The sequence below is a fragment of the Acanthisitta chloris genome, unplaced genomic scaffold (assembly GCF_000695815.1).
Source record: "Acanthisitta chloris isolate BGI_N310 unplaced genomic scaffold, ASM69581v1 scaffold31219, whole genome shotgun sequence".
NCBI classification, from domain to species: domain Eukaryota; kingdom Metazoa; phylum Chordata; class Aves; order Passeriformes; family Acanthisittidae; genus Acanthisitta; species Acanthisitta chloris.
In genome coordinates, this window is record NW_008692491.1 from 15,554 (window position 1) to 20,178 (window position 4,625).

Here is a 4,625-nt window from a genome sequence, read left to right on the forward strand (position 1 = left end):
GAGAAGTCTGTGCTGATTGTAGCTCAGTCCCCAAAGCAAACTGGGTGGAGAAATGGGATGGTAAAGATCACCAAAACACAGGCTGATGTAGCTCCCTGCTCCACATTCATAGAAAACTAAACACACTTCCCATGTAAAAAAATCCTTTACAGACTGACCCAGAGCACAGAAGCACTGCCAGACCCCCTCAGCTCCCAGGAACTCTGCCCCCAGCTTAGCTCAATTGTTAACAGAGGAAACAGCATGAAAAATAACCAATTCCCTGGCTCGGAGACACCTGAGCCATTCAAATCTTCTGTTTAAACATACCTCAGTTTTTATTCATAGAAATGTCTTTAAAAATGCCTTTTATTCTGTTTTGGTGACGTAGAAACCAGAAAATGCCTCTTTGTTTTTGCTTCAGGACAGCCTGTGGCTGATTCCTACCAGTAGGAAGGCTGAAGAGGAGAAATTTGGGCACACAAACACATACAACATTGGCAGGACAGAGTCAACACGCTGTGCTCCAAAGGGTCAGGCAGGAGTTTTTTTCCTCAAATATATTAAGCAGCACTTTCCCATTAACAAATACCTTGATGAAAGGGGCTGCATAACTTGAAGGTTCTTCCAGTGCTGCTCTGGACTTCATTTCACTTACACATTGTATCCCGAGGCCATGGTGCGTGTGAGGGAATCATCAGCAGAGGGAAGAGCATCCCAGGTTTTCTCAGCATCCATATTATGCTGTTTTCAGCACTAAGTCAAAGCTCAAGTCATTTTCAACCCATCAAAGCCACAAAACTTCCACCTCTTCTCCAAGCTGGCCCCAACGCCACTCAGCTCCTGCCGGAATGTGTTCTGGAGTCGTGTCATGAGAACTTCCACTTCTGCCGTGCAGATCTGTAGGAACACAAGGAAAACGTGACTACAAATGAAGATGGAAGCCCTGTGGTGATATTCAAATCAAACTGTTTAATTGATGAAGTATACCCAGGCTTCCCATGGACTTGTGGGGTTAATGTTAGGACACCATGAGCTGTGCTGCTGTCTCACTTCAGGGCGAGATGGCTGCAGGGATGCACTAAAAATAAGGCTAAAGGGACTGATTTTTTTACCCCTGTGGAATGTGAGATAACAGACTTAAACCTCCCAGATGTTTAAGTCACTGGACAGGGAGTGCTTTTACCTCGTTTTACTTTAGCTCCCACGTCCCTGACATCACAGGAGCTGCTCAAACAGAGACAAGAGCCAAGACTGGGGTTGTACCTGAGCAGGTGTTGTGAGCAGTTTCTCAGCCTGATGGCTGTTTCATAGCTCCAAACCACTTTTGATCTTCATTTATGTGCTGTCTGCTGACCTTCTTAGTGAGACTGGTGGGCAGGGACAGGGGAAAGGACATTCCTCTTCCTTTTCTGCTGGCAGCTTCAAGAAACCAGGTTGTACTTTCAAGTACTGCCCCTCCTCCTGCCTCACCTCAGGCCCAAAGATCTGCTAGGGGTTAAAAATAACACCCTGAACTAATCCAAGCTCCTGCATGAGTCAAGAGGGAGACAGAAGAGCTCAGAAGGAACCTGAGGGACAAATGGGAACATATCCTTCAATTGGAGCAGGCACAGCAACCCTGAGTGTCAGCAAACAAAAGGTGACTGATGCCACAGAGGTTTTGCACAGGGATTTTCTCCCAAGCTGACTGCAGAACCTTCCAGCAGCCCTTCTCCGCACTGTAGATTCCAAAGAGGAAATGCCAGAAGGCAGCTCAGTGCTCTGATGGCATTTTCATAGGAGCTTCAGACCAAAATAAAGGCAGCTGTTGGCCTCACAGACAAATTCCGAGCTAGAATGAGGAGATAAATTATTAACTCCATCTTTATAGGGCTGGAGTGAGTCAGGCCAGGGAGTTGTGCTTGCTTACAACGGGGAAAATTAAACACTGAGTTATAAACACAAGCAGTTGGAAAAGTTCCAGTCCCAAGAGATTATTCCCATGTGTGTGAGCTTCCTGTTCCTCTTTAAGGTTTACAACTGAAGAACAGGATAAGAAAGGAGTGAGATGCAATTCCCTTGCACCTACAGAAGCCTTTGCTCAGTCGCTCTCATTTATTCTGAAAAGGAGAGTGAAGCCAGTGGGACACAGGAATGCAGCAGGACACAGCTCCACGTTGTGCCAAGGGAAATGCATGAGCATGGCTTGTCACTGCCCTTGGTGACCCCAACACCCAGGGCTCAACCCCTCCCCAAGCACAGACCCTGTAAGCAGGCACCATGCTCCAGTGCTTCTGCTCCTGTAGTACAAGGCCCTGCACAGCACCTCCTAAAACTGACTCCACTGACAGGATCAGAAACAGAACATGCTTAGAGAAGGGGTGACAGGATCAAAAGTGCCTTGTAACTTTGCTCAGAGACACAAACACAATGTGACTGCTCCGTTTAGAGAGAACACACAAAACCAGGGCCATGGTAGATGGTGTGAGATGCTCCATGCACGAGGCAGCTGTTTGCCTTTTCCTTTGAGGTCATAAGGCTAAGAAAAACAAAGGGAAACTGCCCAAAGTAAGCAAACTTCAAGAGAATAAACAAAAATGCATAGGAGATGGAGATATTTCCCTGCTCAGGGCAGCAGTGGAGTCCCGATCCCCGGAGGGATTTAAAAGACATGTGGATGTGGCACTTGGGGACATGGTTAGTGGTGAATCCCAAGGCTGGGCTGCTCTGGGCAACATAGACAATTGGAAGGTGTTCCCTGCCCATGGCAGGGGCGTTGAACGAGATGAGCTTTAAGGTCCCTCCCAAACCAAACCAGTCTGTGATTCCAAGAAAGTTCACTTGTTCCCTCATCCTCTTCCAGCAAAATTCCTGCAGGGAATAGAGCCCTGGCTGTCCAGCCCCCACCTGTCTCTACACCCACCTTGCTGTCCAGACGCTGCAGGTAGGAGCAGATGTACTCGATGCTCGCTCCAAACGGGTGCACGTGGAGAAATGTGGAAATTATTCCTGGGGAAGAGAACACCACAAATGTCATTGTCGTGAGACAAGAGCCAGCTGGGAACACGAGCCCTCTCCTACTGCTGGGAGCCATCTGGGAGCTCCAGCTCCCCACCACTGCCAGAAGTCACAAGAGGACACCTTGACCCCACCACAGCTCGAGGTTTTACTCAGTTCCAGGACTCCCACACCTCCCTTGGGATAACCAAAGGAACCAGAGGTGGCCAGAGGGAGTGTGAGACCACCTTGCTGCAAGTGCCACCAGTTCACATCTCCAGTATCACCACCAAACCCATCAGAAGAACTCACCAACTAAGAGAACTTCTCGTTCGGATTTCACAGGACTGTTGCTCAATGTCTTCTCCACTGGACATTCCTTCTCCTGGCTGCATGCACAGACTCTGGATGTGCTGCTCTCCTGCAAAACAAAACCACAGGGCCTGTTCCAGGCACCAGCAGCCACCTTGGCACACCAGGCAGCAGCTCAGGCAGGCTCACCAGAGCCTGTATTTGTGTTTTCCTTTTCTCCGAGTCACTGCATCCATCACTGATGTATCTACTGGGTTTTTTTCCAAAATGCTTCCAATAAAGCACAGCCACGTTGCTGTGAGTGATTCACCAAGTGAGATGAAAAGCCCACAAAGTTCAGCAAGATGCCACCACACTCCCTGCATCAGCCCTGCTCTCTGACATGATGAGTGCTTTAGAAGGGCCTTGTTTTAAATAACAAAATAAAACCAGACCAAAATTCTTGCCATGACTAATTCAGCTGCAGTGATTTTTCAGATGCCCAGCCTGAGGCAATATGATTAACCAAGTGCCCAGGGGCTGATTGGGATCAGTCTGTTCCTGACTTGAGTTTGTAGGACTGAATTAAAACAGAATTTGGCATAACTACTTATCATCCCTCAAATAAACACAGGACTGACAATGATGCAAAGATAGTGCGTGCACTAAAAGCAGGACTTGCTTTTAGCCCTGAGTTTTATGTGGAATACCAGTGGCCTGAGAGCTGTGGACTGTTATATTTGGAAACAGCTTCCAGTCACCAGTGAGATGGACTGGATGGGGGCCAGTGACAAAGATAGAATTGAATGGTCCCTTGGGTTTGCTCAAATTCTTACACCAGTGCAGTTCTCAGCTCTGCAGGGCTGAAGCTGTGCCCAAATGGCCTGAATTTCCACATTTGCTTCCAGAGAACACAAAGGCCTGCCCTGTGGAAGCTGATCCAGGGACAGCAGCTCAGCAGCTGTGTTACACTGCAAGCCCACAGCCTGCTTTCTCCCAGAGATCATAGAATCATGGAATGATTTGGGTTGGAAGGGACCTTAAAGCTCATCTTGTTCTACCCCCTGCCATGGGCAGGGACACCTTCCACTAGACCAGGTTGCTCCAAGCCCAGTCCAACCTGGCCCTGAACACTTCCAGGGATGGTGCAGTCACAGCTTCCCTGGACAAGCTGTGCCTGTGCCTCACCACACTCACGGAAGAATTCCTTCCCGACATCCCATCTACCCATGCCCTCTGTCAGGGGGAAGCCATTTCCCCTTGTCCTGTCACTATCTGCCACATAAGAAGTCCCTTTCTCTCTTTTTTATAAGCCCCTTTAGGCAGTGAAAGGCCACAATGAAGTCTCCTCAGAGCCTTCTTTCCTCCCTGCTGAA

The 4,625-nt window shown here is 48.6% G+C and overlaps 1 protein-coding gene across 1 annotated transcript in view; it reads right to left on the minus strand.

Annotated features, from left to right (window-relative positions):
* Positions 1–356: 356 nt before the first annotated feature.
* The window catches only part of LOC103809826 (ecto-NOX disulfide-thiol exchanger 2-like), a gene marked incomplete at its 5' end in the record, with an annotated part of 7,636 nt that continues 3,367 nt past the window's right edge, over positions 357–4,625 (minus strand). Inside the window, 3 exons of the mRNA XM_009082696.1 lie at positions 357–879; positions 2,885–2,970; positions 3,271–3,379. Of these exons, the coding sequence (XP_009080944.1) occupies positions 748–879; positions 2,885–2,970; positions 3,271–3,379 (327 nt within the window). The remainder of the gene's footprint in view (positions 880–2,884; positions 2,971–3,270; positions 3,380–4,625) is intronic.